The sequence below is a fragment of the Capra hircus genome, chromosome 1 (assembly GCF_001704415.2).
Source record: "Capra hircus breed San Clemente chromosome 1, ASM170441v1, whole genome shotgun sequence".
Taxonomy (NCBI): domain Eukaryota; kingdom Metazoa; phylum Chordata; class Mammalia; order Artiodactyla; family Bovidae; genus Capra; species Capra hircus.
The window spans coordinates 19,837,869-19,857,968 of record NC_030808.1 but is presented as its reverse complement, the minus strand read 5'-3'; the positions used below and the strand labels follow the sequence as shown (position 1 = coordinate 19,857,968).

At 36.2% G+C, this 20,100-nt stretch overlaps 1 protein-coding gene across 9 annotated transcripts in view; it reads left to right on the top strand.

Annotated features, from left to right (window-relative positions):
• USP25 (ubiquitin specific peptidase 25) overlaps positions 1 to 20,100 on the top strand; it is a 170,232-nt gene that overhangs the window by 75,886 nt on the left and 74,246 nt on the right. For all 9 annotated transcript variants that reach the window (XM_018052748.1, XM_018052607.1, XM_018052437.1 and 6 more), the window contains 4 exons: positions 3,276 to 3,413; positions 5,933 to 6,009; positions 13,767 to 13,840; positions 18,452 to 18,600. In XM_018052748.1, the coding sequence (XP_017908237.1) occupies positions 3,276 to 3,413; positions 5,933 to 6,009; positions 13,767 to 13,840; positions 18,452 to 18,600 (438 nt within the window). The remainder of the gene's footprint in view (positions 1 to 3,275; positions 3,414 to 5,932; positions 6,010 to 13,766; positions 13,841 to 18,451; positions 18,601 to 20,100) is intronic.

Sequence of the window (20,100 nt, the reverse complement as noted above, 5' to 3'; positions counted from 1 at the left end):
AATATTAGAGGGAAAGTAGATAAAAGATACAGAAAACTACTGAAGATCACTGGGAAAAATTGAAGAAGTAGAGATATATACTGTGTTTATGAATCAGCTGAGTAAGTATTGTTAGGATATCAGTTGTCCCCAGCTTATGGAATCAGTGCAATACAGTTATAATTTTGGCTGGCTTTTTCATAGGAGTTGACAGATTGTAAAGTTTATATGGAAAATCAAGGGATATAAAATAGCCATAGCAGTTTTAAAAGGAAAGGCAGTGTTGGAGGAATTATCAGGCTACAGTGATCAAGACACTATGTTATTGGTGAAAAGATAGTCATATAGATCATTGGAAGAGAATAGAGTATGCAGAAATATAGCATACACATAGGGGCAATTGGTTTTAATCAAAGTTGCCAAAAAAATTCAGTGAACAAAGGAAAATCTTTTGAACTAATGATGTCATAGGAAGAAAAATACTTTTCAGGCTCTACAAGACGTTATATGTGGAAAAAAAAAAAAAGATAACTATAGACCTAAAACAACTGAAACTATAAAAATTCATGGATAAAACAGTAAATTTTAGGGTTTTGAGTTAAGAAAAGATTTTTTAAGTACTGCAACAGACTGGCACAAAAATAAACAAGGAAACTTTAATAAATAGGACTTCATCAAAATGAAAAGTTTGTTTTTGAAAAATTCATGCAAATGAAAAAGGCACACCACAGATTGGGAAAATATAATAACAAAACGTGTCACAAAAAGGAATTGTATGTAAAATATATACAGAATTTGTACAATTCAGTAGTAAGACAAATAACCTACCTCAACAGATTGCAACACCAAAGAAGATAAACAGATTGAAAGTAACATTAAAACATGCTTGATGTTACTGGTCTAAATTAGGACCAATGAAAATTTTAACTAGAGATGCCACTAGGAGAACTGAAGTTAAAAAATATGGTCCATATCCAAGTGTGAATGTGAACCTAGAATGTGGGTCTAGAACTCTCCACTACCACTGAATATGTAAAACATTACATACATGTAAAACTGCTATGGCTGTTCGATATCCCTTGATTTTCCCTATAAATTTTACATATTCACTGGCATACGTAGTGACTTTGAAAAATTGTTTGTTTCTTAAAAACATGTACTGTACAGCCTCACCAATTCCTTGTGGTTCTTGACTCAAAAGGAATGAGAGCATATGTCCACACAAAGCCACATCCAATAATATCTGCAGCAGCTGGAACAGGTTAATGTATAAATAAGTTGTGTTCTGCCCACACAGTGGGATCCCACTCAGCAAAAAAACAGAATGTATTGTACATACTAGTGAAGGTCAAAATAATTATGCCGATTGCAGGAAAGCAGACTTAAATGAGTACATGGGGTATAATTTTGAAGTATATAAATCTCTGGAAAACACAGAGTAACCATGGTTGCTTGGGAATGATTAGGGAGGGGAGTGAGGGATGAAGAAAGTTTTGGGGGTGATATGCAGGTGCTGATTATGGTGATACAGTCATGGATGTATACATATGTGAAGCTTGTAAAATTGTACACGAATATACAGTATATTGTACATCAGTTATATCTTGGTAAATCTGTTAAAAGATTAAGAATCATGTTTGAATAGTTCCTATATGTGGTGGTATTTTCATAATTTAGGTGCATATAATGGCTAATCTTAACAGCATTCACTAATTTTGTCTTTTGAAATTTCAAGATTTTTCTAGCCACAGGAATTGGCCAAGAGCAAAGAATGTTTTATTAGTGTATTTAATTTTTCACATTTACTTCTTAGCAGAATTTCACTTAATTTTCAAAAGTCATTTTTTTTTTTCGTCCTTGTTACTTGGCAAGGAATGTCTCAAGCTGTTTTTGCTGTAGGTATAGTAATAAGTGAAGAGATTGAGCACAAGCAATTAAGGGTATTTCTGAAAATTACTTTGTGGATTAAAATGGTTAGTATTTATAGTCTTGAAACCCTTGTTGTGAAATAGTAAGTACCACAGAATAATTATGAATTAGTTTTTTATCTTATTTAAAACTTTTGCATTTATTCTTTATCATAGATGATAACATTTATTATGCTTAAATAAAATCCATGTTTTTTAAAATGTTTTTTAAAACTTAGCATTTTTATGTTAGACTATGTACTCTCTGATTTCTGTAGTGGATTTGTAGTTTTTAAATCAGATAAATATTTGGAATCAGTTTTGTTTCCTTACATCTGTTTCTTAAGACTCCTTTTTTGATGCATTTTGAGAGCAGCTGTTTCTATGTTAATTGATTATACTGGGCATCAACTGTACACAAATACACATGCCTACAAAACTGCAAACTTGAAAGTTTTTTCTAATATTTAAATGGTATATATAAGCTTTGTTAAAATTTTTATTTCAAGAGCTAACCATAGTAACAACTACTTGTCTGATTTGTTATCATGTTTCACTAAGATAGGTGAATTATGATCTTTCAAAACATTTTCTTCTTACTTTAAAATTAATTATTTATGATAATTCGGTTGTTTTTGTTCCATATGGAGTATTTGGTTTAATCAACCAGGAAGAATTGAATGCTTGTTTTGTGTAGCAAAAAGTTGTGAAGGATATACAGATATCCTTGCCTTTGTGAAACTTAACAGTTTATCAAAAAATAAAAGTAAACTTGCAAAAGGAACCCTGGAAGGATGATACATTCTTATTTGACTAAAATTAGTCTGATAATTGGGATTATCACATAACAGTTTCAGTTAGTGATTGATTCCTAAGTGAAAAACATTAATTTCAGTTGATGTGGAGTTTGACGAGATCATTGACTTGGAGGGGCCTGGGAAGACTTCATGGTGGAGGAGGGATTTTTTGCTTAAATGGGTTTATTGAGGGTAAAGTACTTAAATAGTGCCTGGTACGTGATTAAACACTCATTGAATGTTGGCTCTTGTTATTGCTGTTCTCAGCAGCAGCTGGGCTTTGCTGAATGGGAAGGATTATAATAAACAGACATAAATGAGGATATTCTTGGCTGGGTAATGACATGATTTGCTGTGAATATATGGCATTTATGCTAAAATTGTGAGCTTAAGCTAGATGCTCTGCTGTTTCCATGCTTGATTCCTTTCTGTCTCCTAGTTGAAACCAACACTCTTTCTTTTTTTATAATAGAATGCTGGACTCATTCTTAAGCTATGTTAGTTAAATTTCTGGTTAATTTTTACTTGAGTATCCCTTTACCAGTAAAAAATCTAATTTTACTTAAGAATTTTTCTTTCTTTTTTTCAATAGGAGCATCGGAATTTGCCTTTCATGCGTGAGCTTCGATATCTATTTGCACTTCTTGTTGGTACTAAAAGGAAATATGTTGATCCATCAAGAGCAGTTGAGATTCTTAAAGATGCTTTCAAATCAAATGACTCCCAGCAGGTAGCTTTTTTGTGCTTACTTGTTTATTAACTATTTTTATTTTAATTTTTTCTTCCTTAAGCAGTGTTTTGAAATGATAAATGAGAAATAACATTTCTGTTATCAAAACAATTCTTATTTTTATAAGAATAAACTGGAGCCATTTAAAATATTATTTGGAAGATTTACTTTTGAATTAAAAAACAGTAATCTTGATAGTATATGATAAACCAAGCTGTAATTTTAATTAAAATTACTAAATGAAAGTAACAGGTAAAGTGAAAAATGTTCACAAGTGTGTAGTTAAAAATCTTCACCAAGGTGTGATAACCCAGTGTCAGTTTAGTATACATGCTTTTGATATGCCTGTTTTTGCTGGCAGAAATTCCTCACTCAGAAAAAGTTTCTGAATGATATTAACTTTGTTTCTGAATGGTATTAACTTTGTCACTGTTTCTTTTAGTTCCCAAACTTTATGTAGTGCTGTTTGGGTACTTTTTATCAATTTCTTATGAAGAATATTGGAAATTTTCCTATAAAGGTAGAAAATATCTACAAACATACCAACATTTTTACATATAATTTGGGAAGTTAGAGAAATTAAAGAAGGAAAGCAGAAGAGAAGCAAAGAAAGTAGCAGAGGATAATAGCAACAGTGTTGAGTACGATGGCAGTGATGTAATGGGCAGAAAATAAAGAGGATACTTGAGGGTTTAAAAATTCCACTACATTTGCAGTGTAGTTGTTGTAGTACTTGCATCTGTTATCTAGATGTGCGGAGAGGGTCTTGGGCAGAGAGTTCTGAAAGATGTCTGATTTTGCCACTGCCTTCCCTGTACTTTTTTAAAAATGCTTTTTTAGTGGCAAAGATAAATGAACAAAAAAGGTGGTCATATCAGAATTTGCTTATGTTTGTTGTTGTTTTCAATTTTTACACCTCCCCCACCCCCGACATTTTCTTCTTAGATAACTAGGAAACCTTTTTCTTTCTTGTCAGATATAGCCTTGCAAGGTAAGTAACATAGAAAAACATGGCAGGTCGTTTTAAGGTATTATATTAGTTAGGACAGCCGTAACAAATGACCACAAACCGAGTGATTTCAAAGCAACAGAGAATGATTCTCCCATAGTTCTAGAAGCCAGAAGTTCAAAATAAAGGTGTTGGCCGAATGAGCCGTGTTCGCTCCAGTGGCCCTCAAAGATAGTCCTTCCTTGCCTCTACCATCTGGTGATTCCTGGTGTTCCTTGGTTTAAGGTTCCAATCTCTTTGTGTTGATATGACCTTGCCCCCTGTATATCTGTGTGCCTGTTCCTTCCCCCATCCCCCACCTCTTAGAAGAGTACCTATCACTGGATTTAGGGCCTGTCTTAATCCAGAATGGTGTCATCTTAAGATCCATACTTTCTTTACATCTGTAGAGACACTTTTTCCGAATATAGTCACATTCTGAGGTTCCAAGTGGACATATATTTTGACAGGCCTCAATGTAACCCACTACAGGTGGTATGGATGTTTATAGCTAGCTTTTTGTGTTAAGTTTGGTTGTCTTCATATGGCTTGGGAGCAGTTTATTTATGCTTCCTAGACCTTAGTTTCAACATTTTAAAAGTTAAATCTCTTGTCCTAGATGTTCTTCAAAAAACGTCTAGCTGTGGAAATGTGTAACAGTAAGTTTGTTTTATACTTAGGGCTATTTTGATAAAAGCAGGTTGCTTACACTTACTTAGCTGTCTTTGGGCAGTCATAGTAAGAATTGCTTTATCTTCCCACCTAACCCCACTCTTCATGCAGGTTCTATACAAACGTGTTTGCTGTACTCCAGGTCAGATTATTGAAAGAAGTTTATGGTAGTTAATGAGTACAACTGCCACTGCTTTATTCCTGTTTATCTATGTCAGGTGAGCTAGAACCAATGGAAGGGATTGTGGAAGGTGAAGATGATGCTGGTTCTGATTGGAGACTCAGTTTGAACTTCAGAGGTGGCAGATCTTGATAATCAGGGAGCCAGTGATTGATTGGACTCAACCTATCCAAGTTAACAGATATCTTAGTAAGATTAGATATGGCTTAAAAAGTGATGTATAACAGTTGAATTGAGAAAATGAACTGTTTAAAAGCTCATATTCCTTCTAGGGGAGAAGCCAGTAATAAATCTTTGTATAAGGAAGAACTCTTTGGTAATGTGGGACCTTTGTTTTATAAAGATTCATTAGAGAACCCTGGGGGGAGGTAATAGCTCTTTAAAAATCTCATTCATGAGTTTGCATTTTTATATATATCAATATATATACATATGTATTTTTCCCTCCTAAAGTGAAACTCATGTATTATGAATATAATGCTTATTTTTCTCAAATACTGATTTTATGCTCTGGTTAAGTTATAAATATTTCTTGCATTTGATGTGAAACATTTCATATGATACCTTTGTGAGGAGTCAGTTAATTATACATTAGAAAAGACTAGCTGTAAGTTTTATGTTGCAGTGTTTTCATTAGTAGGCTCAAATATCAATAAGACATTTTTTTTCCCCCCACAGCAAGACGTGAGTGAGTTTACACACAAATTATTAGATTGGTTAGAAGATGCCTTCCAAATGAAAGCTGAAGAAGAGACGTAAGTTACTGTGAAGTTTAGTTTATGGGGTATAGGAGGTTGATAAATAACACTGTTTTTGTTTGTTTGTTTTTTTCTGTTATATATTCAGTATCAACAGAGAAATAGGAATCTGAGATAAGTGTGTGGAAGCCCAAATGTTACCTATATTATTTATAAGGTTTTTGGAATTTGTGGCCACAAATGCTGAGGTTTATAACAAAAGCGAAGCTTCAAGCCTTTAGCTTTCAGTCCAGCTCCAGTGTTCCTGGCTCTTAGTTCAGTCCAGACTCAAGTTACTGTTGCTAAAGACTGCAGCAGAAACTTTGGATGATGTCATAAATGGAGGAAATCTTCATGCTTTTAATTCTGCCAGGATGTCTATCATTAAGGGCCAATTGGTTGTTTTATTAGACAACTACTTATAAACTTATGTTGGAAGAAATCTCTCCAGATTATGGCACTAAATCTACAATATCTGAGGGGAAAATTCTGTTGTGGGAAACTTAGACTGTATCATTGAAAGCTGCTTCCTTTTTGAATGTTAAGAAGTTTATGATGCTAACAGTTGTAGTCTGGTGCTCTTCTTTTCTGTTCACCACGGTTCTTAAGTTGCAGTTTTCTTACAAACCTCAGTTTACTGGCTTTCAGTGCTGCACTGAATATAAGCTGTCTTTCGAATAACATATTTTCATGCCACAATGGTTGCTACCATAGCATTTTGCTATGAGATTGGTTAGACTTGTGAAACCTGCTTTCTAGGTAGTTTCTTTCTTTATGTTAGTTTCATTTGGTAAATCTCCCCATCGTGATGCTGAACTGAATCTGCTGTGGATGCTTTCTGAAACCTGAGTTCCAGCTCCAGTAAAGATCATCATGTCTATGATAAGCTGTTTTCTCAACTTTTGAATGTTAGATCTAGGCCTTTAGTATATTTCTTTCTGCTCCTTTTTTTTTTTTTTCCCCTTGGATGGGATAGTTCTTTAAGGTGCAGTTACATTCCCCCTGCCCCCATTCTTTTTGAGGAGGTCTTGGCTGAATTCTTAATAGTTTAACCTGCCTCTTAACCTGTATGGCACCAGTTCTGTTTGAATGCCAAGTGTCTTCTCTCTCTTGATGCTTGACTTTGTTTTCTGCCCTATCCCTCTATGCTGTCTTAATAGGTCTGTCATAATGAGAGTTAGTGAAATATGAGTTAGGAGTATGCCCAAGTAGTTTATTATTCACACAGGCATTACCCACCTTCACCTCTTTTGTGTTGCAGAATTCCACCAGGGTTCTGTCCTGTCAGACCAACAGACAGCCTGTGTGTGAACTTTATCTGCAGTTGTCCACCCTGGCTCCTCTTTAGTAAAATTCATGTTCCTTGTACTTTTCCTTAGAGTTCCGACCCCCAAAATTTATTGAGCATGTTTGCCCAGAGTGTGAATGCTATCTGTATCTCCGTCTATGGAAGCTGAGTCTCTTTGGAGTTCTCTCTGTAATTCTTTGAGTACTTTACCATGAAGTCCCTATTTCCTCTTCTGAAATCTGCCCAGACTTGCTGTAATCACCTCTTATGGTAGCCTCTGTTCAGCACAGCTCCCTGATAGCTGTCTCTCTCTAGACTGCCACTTGGCTGTTTCTTGAATCCTGGTTATTTCTGAAAGGATCATTCTTTTCTGGTTTTGGAGATCTTTCCTTATTTTACTCACTTTTAAAAATTTTTTTTGGGTTCGAGTGTCAACTTTTCTGGTCTAGTAACTAACAAGTTACCAGAGATCAAATTGCCAACATCTGCTGGATCATCGAAAAAGCAAGAGTTCCAGAAAAACATCTATTTCTGCTGTATTGACTATGCTAAAGCCTTTGACTGTGTGGATCACAATAAATTGCGGAAAATTCTGAAAGAGATGGGAATTCTGAGGAGGCAGGTCAGACCACCTACCTCCTCAGAAATCTGTATGCAGGTCAGGAAGCAACACTTAGAACTGGACATGGAACAACAGACTGGTTCCAAATAGGAAAAGGAGTATGCCAAAGCTGTATATTGTCACCCTGCTTATTTAATTTATATGCAGAGTACATCATGAGAAATGCCAGGCTGGATGAAGCACAAGCTGGAATCAAGATTACCGGGAGAAATATCAATAACCTCAGATATGCAGATGACACCACCCTTATTACAGAAAGTGAAGAGGAACTCAAAAGCTTCTTGATGAAAGTGAAAGAGGAAGCAAAAAAGACACAGATGTGTATAACAGACTTTTGGACTCAGAGGGAGAGGGAGAGGGTGGGATGATTTGGGAGAATGGCATTGTAACATGTATACTATCATGTAAGAATCAAATTGCCAGTCTATGTCCGATGCAGGACACAGCATGCTTGGGGCTGGTGCACGGGGATGACCCAGAGAGATGTTATGGGGAGGGAGGTGGGACGGGGGTTCATGTTTGGGAACACATGTACACCCATGGTGGATTCACGTCAATGTATGGCAAAACCAAGACAGTATTGTAAAGTAAAGTAAAGTAAAAATAAAAATTAAAAAAAATTTAAAAAAAAATCTGAAAAAAAAAAAGAAAGTGAAAGAGGAGAGTGAAAAGGTAGGCTTAAAGCTGAACATTCAGAAGACTAAGATCATGCCATCTAGTCCCATCACTTCATGGCAAATAGATGGAGAAACAGTGGAAACAGTGTCGACGTTATTTTTTGGGCTCCAAAATCACTGCAGGTGGTGACTGCAGCCATAAATAAAAAGATGCTTACTCCTTGGAAGGAAAGTTAGGACAAAGCTAGACAGCATATTAAAAAGCAGAGTGATTACTTTGCCAGCAAAGGTCCATCTAGTCAAGGCTATGGTTTTTCCAGTAGTCCTGTATGGATGTGAGAGTTGGACTCTAAAGAAAGCTGAGCAATAAAGAATCGATGCTTTTGAACTATGGTTTGGAGAAGACTCTTGAGAGTCCCTTGGACTGCAAGGAGATCCAACCAGTCCATTCTGAAGGAAATCAGTCCTGAATGTTCATTGGAACGACTGACTGATGCTGAAGCTGAACTCCAATACTTTGGCCACCTGATGTGAAGAGCTGACTCATTTGGAAAGACCCTGGTGTTGGGAAAGATTGAAAGCAGGAGGAGAAGGGGAGGACAGAGGATGAGATGGTTAGATGGCATCACCGACTCAATGGACATGAGTTTGAGTAACTTCGGGAGTCCTGGCGTGCTGAAGTCCATGGGGTCTCAGAGTCGGACACAACTGAGCGACTAAACTGAACTGAACTAACAAGTTTTTTTTTCTCCTTTTTCTAAAACTGTTTTAAAAGAATCTAGAACTTTCCTATTTCATCTGAAATCACAAGCCTTACTTGAAATACTTCTCATTTGTTTCTCAGTAGTTTTGATTTTGCTTTACTGTTCATGGAGCTAAAACTTTTTAAAGTTTAAGAGATTGGGAAGCACTGAGTACTGTATCAGTTGCTCTAAATCTTTGAACTCTTTCTGTACCAACGTGATTTCTGAGGCTGAGGTGTCCCTGATACAAGCTTTCTTTGATGATTTCTTTTGGCCTTTGATATTTGTGATATTTGCATCAGTCTATCTTTTCTTCGTGCAAGTGCTGGATATATCATTTCTATTATAGAAGTCTCAGGTGTTCTAAATGGCTCTTCACTTTTGTTCCTTGCACTTTTGTTGATAACAACAGTCTGGGTCCCTGAAATTCAAAGCTTAAAGGCATAGTAAAGAATAAGACCTCTGAGAGTTTTGTTTTCCTGTTGGGTTAGCCAAAAAGTTCTGTAAGATGTCATGGAAAAACTCGAACGAACTTTTTGACCAACCCAGAACACGGGAGTATGATGCATGAAAATGGAGGTACTAATCTTTATGTCTAAAGATTCATCGACTTTTACATCAGGAGTGACAGCCTTTGTGTTCTTCCTCTTCCCCATATCAGATGACAGAGGCTTCATCTCATCCCAGCCTTCTGGGATTACCATATCAGTGAAAAGTATATTGACTCTCAAAGTTACGGACCAGAAATGACACACATTACCTCCACTCATGTTTTGTTGTGCAAAGCGAAAAAAAAAAACCAAAAAACAAAAAAACAGAAAATAACAAGTATTGAAATGTGAAAAAAATTGAAACTTTTTTGCACTGTTGATGGAAATGTAAAATGGTGCAGCTGCTGTGGAAAACATTATGGTTGTTAAAAAAAATTAATAATAGAATTATCATTTGATAGAGGGAATCCTTTCACAGTGTATACATACATCAAATCATGTTGTATCCTTCAAATATCTTACAGTTGTTTGTCAATTGAATTTATAAAGACGGAACAGCAAAAATTAACCACATGATGATCCAGCAATTCCACTGCTGGATTTAAATCCAAAAGCATTTATGTCAGGGTCTCAAAGAGATGCTGCACACTCATGTTCATAGCAGCATTCTTCACAATAGACAGATGTTGAAAGTCACTGATCATGTCCATGGATGAATGGAAATACAGATGTGGTATACGTATACAATGGAATATCCTTAGCAAGTAAGGAAACTCTGACGCATGCTACAACATGGATGAATCTTGAAAACATGATGCTGAGTGAAATAAACTAGTCACAAAAAGACAGCCACTGTGTTTCACTTATACGATGGATGTGTTTAGAGTTGTCACTTTCAAAGAAACAGAAAGTTTCTGATCTTACATTTAGATCTTTAATCCATTTTGAGTTTATTTTTGTGTGCGGTGATAGAAAGTGATCTAGTTTCATTCTTTTACAAGTGGTTGACCGGTTTTCCCAGCAGCACTTGTTAAAGAGATTGTCTTGACTCCATTGTATATTCTTGCCTCCTTTGTCAAAGATAAGGTGTCCATATGTGTGTGGATTTATCTCTGGGCTTTCTGTTTTGTTCCATTGATCTATATGTCTGTCTTTGTGCCAGTACCATACTGTCTTGATGACTGTGGCTTTGTAGTAGAGCCTGAAGTCAGGCAAGTTGATTCCTCCAGTTCCATTCTTCTTTCTCAAGATTGCTTTGGCTATTCGAGGTTTTTTGTATTTCCATACAAATCTTGAAATTATTTGTTCTAGTTCTGTGAAAAATGTGGCTGGTAGCTTGACAGGGATTGCATTGAATTTGTAAATTGCTTTGGGTAGTATACTCATTTTCACTATATTGATTCTTCCAATCCATGAACATGGTATATTTCTCCATCTATTAGTGTCCTCTTTGATTTCTTTCATCAGTGTTTTATAGTTTTCTATATATAGGTCTCTAGTTTCTTTAGGTAGATATATTCCTAAGTATTTTATTCTTTTCGTTGCAATGGTGAATGGAATTGTTTCCTTAATTTCTTTTTCTACTTTCTCATTATTCGTGTATAGGAATGCAAGGGATTTCTGTGTGTTGATTTTATATCCTGCAACTTTACTATATTCATTGATTAGCTCTAGTAATTTTCTGGTGGAGTCTTTAGGGTTTTCCATGTAGAGGATCATGTCATCTGCAAACAGTGAGAGTTTTACTTCTTCTTTTCCAATTTGGATTCCTTTTATTTCTTTTTCTGCTCTGATTGCTGTGGCCAAAACTTCCAGAACTATGTTGAATATTAGCGGTGAAAGTGGACACCCTTGTCTTGTTCCTGACTTTAGGGGAAATGCTTTCAATTTTTCACCATTGAGGATAATGTTTGCTGTGGGTTTGTCATATATAGCTTTTATTATGTTGAGGTATGTTCCTTCTATTCCTGCTTTCTGGAGAGTTTTTATCCTAAATGGATGTTGAATTTTGTCAAAGGCCTTCTCTGCATCTATTGAGATAATCATATGGTTTTTATTTTTCAATTTGTTAATGTGGTGAATTACATTGATTGATTTGCGGATATTGAAGAATCCTTGCATCCCTGGGATAAAGCCCACTTGGTCATGGAGAAAAGGGAACCCTCCTACACTGTTGGTGGGAATGCAAACTAGTACAGCCACTATGGAGAACAGTGTGGAGATTCCTTTAAAAATTGCAAATAGAACTACCTTATGACCCAGCAATCCCACTGCTGGGCATACACACCGAGGAAACCAGAATTGAAAGAGACACATGTACCCCAATGTTCATCGCAGCACTGTTTATAATAGCCAGGACATGGAAACAACCTAGATGTCCATCAGCAGATGAATGGATAAGAAAGCTGTGGTACATATACACAATGGAGTATTACTCAGCCGTTAAAAAGAATTCATTTGAATCAGTTCTGATGAGATGGGTGAAACTGGAGCCAATTATACAGAGTAAAGTAAGCCAGAAAGAAAAACACCATTACAGTATACTAACACATATATATGGAATTTAGGAAGATGGCAATGACGACCCTGTATGCAAGACAGGAAAAAAGACACAGATGTGTATAACGGACTTTTGGACTCAGAGGGAGAGGGAGAGGGTGGGATGATTTGGGAGAATGGGAATTCTAACATGTATACTATCATGTAAGAATTGAATCGCCAGTCCATGTCTGACGTAGGGTGCAGCTTGCTTGGGGCTGGTGCATGGGGATGACCCAGAGAGATGTTGTGGGGAGGGAGGTGGGAGGGGGGTTCATGTTTGGGAGCGCATGTAAGAATTAAAGATTTTAAAATTTAAAAAAAAATTAAACAATTAAAAAAAAAAAACAAAAAAAACAAAGAAACAGAAAGTTAGAATGGCGGTTACCAGGGCCTGATGGGAGGGAGGAATGTGGAATTGTTTAATCGGTTTCTCAAGCTGATATTAGTTCTAGAGGTTGGTTCCACAACAGTTGTGAATGTACTTAACACTGCAGAACTGTACACTTAAAGATGGTTAAGAGGGTAAATTTTATCACAATTCAGATTTTTTTTTTCAAATTTAAATAGAAAGTAGATCGGAAAGTGCTTCTTACTATATATCTGAAAGTAGAGGGCTGGAAATCTTTTTGTACAGCACTAATAACCACCATACTACTTCAGAATTGTTGGAAGGCTTAAGTGAAGTATTTCCCTCCAGTTGTTTTATGGTTTAAATCCAGGTGCATGTAACACATCAAGAGACAAATAGTATCTTTCTCTCTCTTTCAAAAGTAAATCAGTTTTGTTAATTTAAACAAAAATTTATGAAGAAAAAGTCTCTGTACAGTTGTGGATAAAACATGCTTTTATATACTAAGGCCAAGATAAACTTTGTGTTTTTAGATCACAGGGTACAAAACATTAAAGAAAAAGTTAAAAATTTCTACTTGCTTCAAGCCAAAAAAAAAAAAAAGCCCAAGAAAACAAATTTATATGTTAAAGAATTTGGAAAATTCAGATGCCTAATTTTACCAGCAACATGAAACTTTACAAAAGATTGGCGTACCTCTTTAGCTACTTGGTTCAAAACTGATATTTTGTTATTTCACTGGTGTGTGCAAGAGGGGTTTTTCCTCCTTCCCAGCAAGTCCAAATAAGCATGTATTGTATGACTAAAAGTCCATACTCTAAATGATAATGGAATGATCAGGTACTTTGTGAATACAAACTGGGTTCATATCTTCTTACAGTGACATCCCACACAGTTTTTAACCCTTACAACCGCTTTGTGGGTTTAATATCCTCAGTTGACACGTGAAGAAACAGAAAAAATTTAAATATCTTGGCTCAACACTAAGTAGCAGAGCCAAACACACAATAACCACATAAATGTTATTGTCTTGGCATCTATTATTGCTCTTTTAATGTTTTCTCTATTATAGTTCTAAAAATTAAAAATTGTAGTCACATTTATAATTTTAATGTGATTTTTAGGGATGAAGACAAGCCAAAGAACCCCATGGTAGAGCTGTTCTATGGAAGATTCCTAGCTGTGGGAGTGCTTGAAGGTATAGTTGCATATTTACTTCTTTATTACAACTGAGATATTATTAATTGTTTGGTCCTTTGTCACAATAGTCACTTTATTTGTGGAATGGTTTTTAATTTGACTTCCTCTGTCTAGTGGTTTCTGTTAACATTGCTAATGCTAATCATTTATATAGAAAGCAAAGAATTGAGTGCAGAAAGGAAAGTGCAGAGTATGTTATCACATGCTGATTGATACTCGGTTAATGTTGATCTGATGTTCTTTCCTTGGGAACGGTTCTGTGATACTGTGAATTGTTAAGGTGGCAGTTGGTGCCTCTTTAAAAAATAATATTAGAGTTTAATACTGGGCTTGGTATGATGGTCACTGTTTTTGAGGGTTTCATGTCTATGCAAGTTAAAAGCTGTACTTAGCAATTTAGCATAGTCAGGGTTTTGCAGGGTTCCCATTTAGGGGTTGATTATAAAATTCTTTAGAATATAGTTTTCAAGGAAGAATTGTACTCTTATCTTTAAAAAAAATCAGTTAAAAGTGATAATATTCCTGTTAGTCAAAATCCAGGCCTAAAGAGTTACTCTGGTTTTCCTAACAAGGGAAAGAAACTGACTCATAAAATATACATCAAGTAATAAAATCACTTAAGTTTCAAAGCATACATTTTTGAAAAACTGTCTTTCCCAAATGGTCCTATGGATCACCTTTTGAAAGTTCACCCAAATTACCCAAAGTATAAAATTTGGGGATTTGATTTTTCTTGAAGATCTTAAGTGATGGATTGCCATGAAGTTTTGTTTGAATGTGATTTTATAGTTTGAGATTTGGAGAAAGGCAGAGACTAACTCGGGATTTAGATGCGCTAAAGGCTATACTGAGCTGTCAGTACATTTTGTTTGCCTCAAATGCTGAATATTCATTATATAAATAGTGGGATATTTTATATATTTTATACTCCTATTTAGGATGTCCATACTGTCATACTAGTTTTTATTTGAAGTAGAACACTATCTGTAGAAGTTGAGGAGCTCTAATCAGGTTGTGACTGTGCACTGTTGATAATATTATACTCCTCATGAGCACTTCTACCTTTATTACCTGGATTCTTAGAAGGGATTATTAAAATTTCTCCATCAGTGTTGAAGTTGTTGTACTTGGTTTTGGTATGTTGTTTCAATGTTGCTGTGCTGTATAAATGTGATTTCAGTACATTTCCAGGTGAACCATGTATTTGCTTTGTTAACAATATATTTTAGAGTACTTTCTTGTCATTTTTACATATATCTTCCTAATGCATTTTTTAGACTAGTGACTCTGAGGTAGGGTAATTTTCAGTTTGTTTACTAAAGTCTTCTGTTGCATAAGTTCATTCAGCTCCACCAGAGCTTCTAGGCCGTTGATCTCTCCATTCTGTTCTCAGCCTTTGCCTTTCCTTCCTTGTCCATTATGATCCTCCTTATAGATTGCTGAAACTCTTTTCCCCCTTTCCCTTCTGGCACGCCCTCTCTGACTAGTCTCTGGCCCTCCTGGAATTATTTTCTTCTCTCTGCATGTACTGAGAACCTGACTGTTGTTAGGAGGAAATCACTCAAATGGGCTTATTGTAGTGGATCATGAGGTTGCAGTGACTCTAAGCTTCACTAGTCCCAATCCCGTAACCCTCCCTGGCACTCATCTTTGTCTGTCTTCATCCCTGTCTTCTTTCCCATTTTCTGCAATAGAAATTTCCAGTTTTTCTGTGTTTAATATAATTTCTTTGTCTCTTCATTTTCTGAAAAATTCCTTACCTCGGATTTCGTAGATTGACATTGAAGTTTACGAAACCTAACCGTGGATCCTGGCTAAGGCCACGGATCTAGTTTTGTGCTTATAATTTTTTTTTGTTATCATAGTTCTTAAAAGTGACTTCCTCAGATTAGGAGCTTTAGGCTTCCCAACCTGGGTCCATTCCTACTACCACCTCATTCTTTTCTTTGTCACTCCAGGTAATAAAGGAATTATTTTGTCGATTAATCAATGGCTAGTGTGCTAATAAGAATCTCATCTTTTCATGCTTTCTCTCAGGTCTTTTTCTATCCTTTATCCTGCTTTTATTTCTGTATCTTTCACTTCTTCCTTTCACTGTGTCATTCACATCAATATTTAGACATGATCTGGTATTTCATATCTTTAAAATTAAAAAAAAATAAAATCCCTTCACATGTTCTTTTTCAGTTAATCTTATTCAGAAATAACCTCCTTTATTTAAAGATAGGATCTTGTTTTTATCTGCTATCTCTCCATTTATTTGACCTATCCCATTTTTATTTCTGGCTCCAGACCTCTTCTAAAAGGGGGCTTTTGAAGGTTATTGATTTCCTAAATGTGTTAGTCCATTGGATAGTCCGTTGGATCCCTCTCAATTCTCACTGAATTCTTACCAACTATTAGTGCTGTTGACGCCAATCCTTCTCCTCCTCCTCTTCCTTTTACCTGCTTTTTCATTGAAAATACTTCTCTGGCTTCTAGTCCACCATATTATCTTGGCTTTCTCATGCCTCTGTTGATACTTTTTAGGAATTATATTTGTAGTTTTTTTTCTATATCTAAATGTAAGACAGCCTTGGGACTCAGCTTAGATCCTCTTCCTCTTCTTGTTTGCTAATTCCTTGGGCAATCCCATTTACTCCCTTGATTTCCTGCTATGAATAAGCTACTACTTATTCAGTTTATAGCTTCACATCAGTCTTAGTAAAAATATCATGGGCCATTGTAAACCAATGATTTTCCCTGCTGCCTTAACACAAAAGTAAAAAAAAAAAAAATCCTCTACTCTTCTTCACTGGTGCCCTTTTCAGTGCATAGAAATCAGTTACTCATGCTCAAAATCTGAACATTATTCTCGATACTTTCCTTTCTTGTCTGTTCCTCATCCTGCCTGTGAACCAGTCAATCAAGTCCTATTGGTGCTTCCTTTTGTATATATTAATAAATGTGTGTATGTGTTACTTCATCTGTTTTTATACACTTATATTATTAACTCCTGTTCCATTCTACTTTTATTTATAGATGGATTCTATATAGTCACATACCAGCTTTATCACTTAACAGAAACCATAAGGATTTTTCAGAGATGTAAATCTGAGCCTCTTATTCCTATATTTAATTATTCAGCAGTTTTCCATTATATTCAGAATATACTAGGAAAAAATTCTTAACAAGGGCTAGTAGACTTGGTTTAAGAATTTTGTTTTGATTCTCCCACCTAACTCTTCATTGTTATGTCCATGTTGCTCCCCTAAGCTATACTTCCTTTCCCTTAATTCTTTAAACATGCCAAGTTCTCTGCAGCCTGAAAGTTTCTGGCTGTTCTGTTTTGGCCAGGGATACTCTGGCTTTCCAGTTCTGGTCTGGCTACCTCCTATTCACCTTTGCAGTCTCAGCATAAATGTCATTTTCCTGTGGAAGTCTTCCTTGCTTTACCCTCCTGCCCTAAAGACTAGATTTGCTCCCCTTCCAAATCTTCTCACAGCACTCTATCTCACCACACCTTTTCTGACAGCTGTAATAATATTTGTTCATAGCTGTATGTGCAATTAATGTGCATGTTGCGTTTTTCCAAGAGGCTAAAAGTTTCCTTAGCTCAGAGACTCTATAACTTTTGTATGCTGCTATGCATATTCTCAATGTTAGTGTAGTATCTTGCCCTTAAAATGTACTTTTTTAAAGAATAAACATATATATACACACACACACACGAATATAATTACATATACACATATGAGTGTGGGATTAATATCTATAGCATAGCTGTATGTGAATATACTTACATGCATGTAGAAGCCAGTAGGAAAACAGGAGTAACTATAGCTGTCTGAAATGTTGGTCAGTTGCTCAGTCATGTCTGACTTTTTTTGCGGCCCATGGACTACAGCATGCCAAGCTTCCCTATCATCATCTCCCGGAGTTAGCTCAGACTCATGTCTATTGAGTCGGTTTTGCCATCCAGCCATCTCATCCTCTATTGTCCCCTTCTCCTCCTGCCTTCAGTCTTTTCCAGCATCAGGGTCTTTTCCAGTGAGTTGACTCTTCACATCAAGTGGCCAAAATATTGGAGCTTCAGCTTCAGCATCAGTCCTTCCAATGGATATTCAAGGTTGATTTCCTTTAGGATTGACTAGTTTGATATCCTTGCAGTCCAAGGGACTCTCAGGAGACTCTTCCAGCACCACAGTTCGAAGGCATTAATTCTTTGGGGCTCAGCATTCTTTATGGTCCAACTCTCACATCCGTACATGACTGCTGGAAAAACCATAGCTTTGACTATACAGACCTTTGTAGGCAAAATAATGTCTCTGCTTTTTAATATGCTGTCTAGGTTTGCCATTGCTTCTCTTCCAAGGAGCAAGTGTCTTTTTTAATTTCATGGCTTCAGTCACCATCTACAGAGATTTGGGAGCCCAGGAAAATAAAGTCTGTCAATGTTTCCATTGTTTGCCCATCCATTTGCCTGAAATGTAAACATTTGTTTCCCCACCTATTTGTCTGAAACATAAACAGGTATAGTTTTTAGGTTGAGGAGATAATATATACATTTATTTACTTTTTGGAAGCTAAAAGGCCATATTGAGGAATATGAATTTCTCCTCTCTTATAGGTAAAAAATTTGAAAATACTGAAATGTTTGGTCAGTACCCACTTCAGGTCAATGGATTCAAAGATCTACATGAATGCCTAGAAGCTGCTATGATTGAAGGAGAAATTGAGTCTTTACATTCAGAAAATTCAGGAAAATCCGGTCAAGAGGTGAGTTTAGCATCTTCATTCTCCTTTCCTATAAGTCTCTTATACAGTGTTGTGAAGTAAGGCTCTAACTGTATAGCTACCTAATAATTGAGAGAATAATCAGAAAATGTTTTTGAATTTAATTATGGTAATTTAGACATTTTGGGGAAAACTGCAGAGTCAGTACAGTCTATAATCTACGTTAACTTTTCGTTTAAAGTGTTTTCTCAAAATTTTATGTTAAAATCCTCATTTAGGACATTGTTCAGTCTTTTAAGACTTTTTCAGTCCAGGTACCAGCCATTACAGCATACTAGTGCTGGTAGTAAGGAAGAAAAACACTGATGTTAGAGTGGAATTCTGTATAGACATATGTTCAGTTCAGTCGCTCAGTCGTGTCCGACTCTTTTTGACCCCGTGAATCGCAGCACACCAGGCCTCCCTGTCCATCACCATCTCCCGGAGTTCACTCAAACTCACGTCCATCAAGTCAACGATGCCATCCAGCCATCTCATCCTCTGTCGTCCCCTTCTCCTCCTGCCCCCAATCCCTCCCAGCATCAGAGTCTTTTCCAATGAGTCAACTCTTCGCATGAGGTGGCCAAAGTATTGGAGTTTCAGCCTCAGCATCAGTCCTTCCAATGAACACCCAGGACTGTTCTCCTTTAGGATGGACTGGTTGGATCTCCTTGCATTCCAAAGGACTCTCAAGAGTCTTCTCCAACACCACAGTTCAAAAGCATCAATTCTTCGGCGCTCGGCTTTCTTCACAGTCCACGTTACTTACATCAAATATGTTGGAATATGTCAGGCCCAAGGAGGCAATACCACGTGGGCTCCTTTTCTTATAAAATTACTGTGTAATTGCCTGAAAGGCAGATGGAAGAACTTGCTTCCTCAAGAAAGAGAATTAAAATAGATATTACAAACCTATTTATCTGTCTCCACTGCCTCTGTCTTGTAACCTATGTTCATCTCTCGATTCATCTCTCTAGCTCCGTCTGTATATCCTTTCATCCATGTATTCATCCAGAATATTAGAAAGGAAAGGACGGATCATGTGCTCCAAAATCAGTCATCATTAAGCAGTTGCTGCTAGCTGTCTAGATGTAAGCTCTGCAGGGGTTCACCACTCTGTCCCTTGGATAGTATGGTCTCTGTCTTATAGCCCTGTTACCAGCAGATAGAAGTACGTAACACGTGTTGACTGAGTGAAACGTCTCAGTAATATTAAAAAAGTTTCCAAGGTTTTTATCTTTGAATAGGCACTTAATAATTATTAAGTGATTGCATCTCTGTTTATCTAAAGAGGGCCTAGGTTCTTATATCTTTGAGAATCAATTGTTTTTATTTGAATTATGTGCTTTTTAAAAAAGATGTAATTTCTAATGCCATCCTCATCTCCTGTGTCCCCTCACACATTCAAACAAAAAGGAAATAAGTATTCATTGTTTTTTGCCTTTTTCTTTTTTTTTGAGAGAGAGAAAATATTTGAAATAGTTTTTCTGTCTACATGTGGTT